General features: G+C 59.1%; 1 protein-coding gene across 1 annotated transcript in view; it reads left to right on the top strand.

Moving 5' to 3' along the window:
* Positions 1 to 904, top strand: part of LOC106899071 (DNA-directed RNA polymerase II subunit RPB1) — a gene marked incomplete at its 5' end in the record, with an annotated part of 41,487 nt that overhangs the window by 5,333 nt on the left and 35,250 nt on the right. The window contains one exon of the mRNA XM_014960735.1: positions 618 to 799. Within this exon, the coding sequence (XP_014816221.1) occupies positions 618 to 799 (182 nt within the window). The remainder of the gene's footprint in view (positions 1 to 617; positions 800 to 904) is intronic.

Genomic DNA, 904 nt, shown 5'->3' with positions numbered 1-904 from the left:
GGATCTCGTCCCCCTTTTTTTGGGGACCTGGGGTCTGTGGGGGGGTCTTGGACCCCCTTTTTTGGGGACCCGGGGGGCTTGGGGGGGTCTTGAACCCCATTTTTTGGTTCTAGGAGGACATTTTTGGGGGTCAACAAGGGACCCAGGTGTCTTGGGGGGCTCTAGAAGGACCTTGTTGTCCACAGTGGGGCCTTGAACCCCTTTTTTTGGGGGACCTGGGGTCTTGGGGGGGTCTTGGACCCCCTTTTTTGGGGACCCGGGGGGCTTGGGGGGGTCTTGAACCCCATTTTTTGGTTCTAGGAGGACATTTTTGGGGGTCAACAAGGGACCCAGGTGTCTTGGGGGGCTCTAGAAGGACCTTGTTGTCCACATTGGTGGGACTTGAGGGTGCTCTGGGGGTTCTTGGGGTGCTCTTGGTGATGGTGGGAGGTGTCTCAGTAGGACTTGGAGAGTCCCCACCTTTGGTGGAACCTCACGTTGGGCGCAGAAGCCCCGTGAGGAGGTGAAGGTTGGGTTGACCCATGGGGTGGGTTGGGTGAGGAGATCTCCTGGAGGTGTCGAGATGGAGGTTGCTGACTCTTGACACCCCCTTGTTTTTTTTTTTGGGGTGGCTTCAGGTGATCGTGGAGAACGGGGAGCTGATCATGGGCATCCTCTGCAAGAAGTCCTTGGGGACCTCGGCGGGGTCCTTGGTCCATATCTCCTACCTGGAGATGGGACACGACACCACCCGCCTCTTCTACAGCAACATCCAGACCGTCATCAACAACTGGCTCCTCATCGAGGGTGAGGAGACAAAGTGGGTGGGGGGTCCTCGGGGGGGTCCCCAAAGGGACCCATCGGCATCTGGGGCCACCAAGGGGCATCTGGGGACCTTCTGGAGACGTTGGGTGTCCATGGGGGG

This window comes from Calidris pugnax, unplaced genomic scaffold (assembly GCF_001431845.1).
Source record: "Calidris pugnax isolate Ruff unplaced genomic scaffold, ASM143184v1 scaffold585, whole genome shotgun sequence".
Lineage (NCBI taxonomy): Eukaryota > Metazoa > Chordata > Aves > Charadriiformes > Scolopacidae > Calidris > Calidris pugnax.
This window is presented reverse-complemented; position numbering and strand designations above follow the sequence as displayed.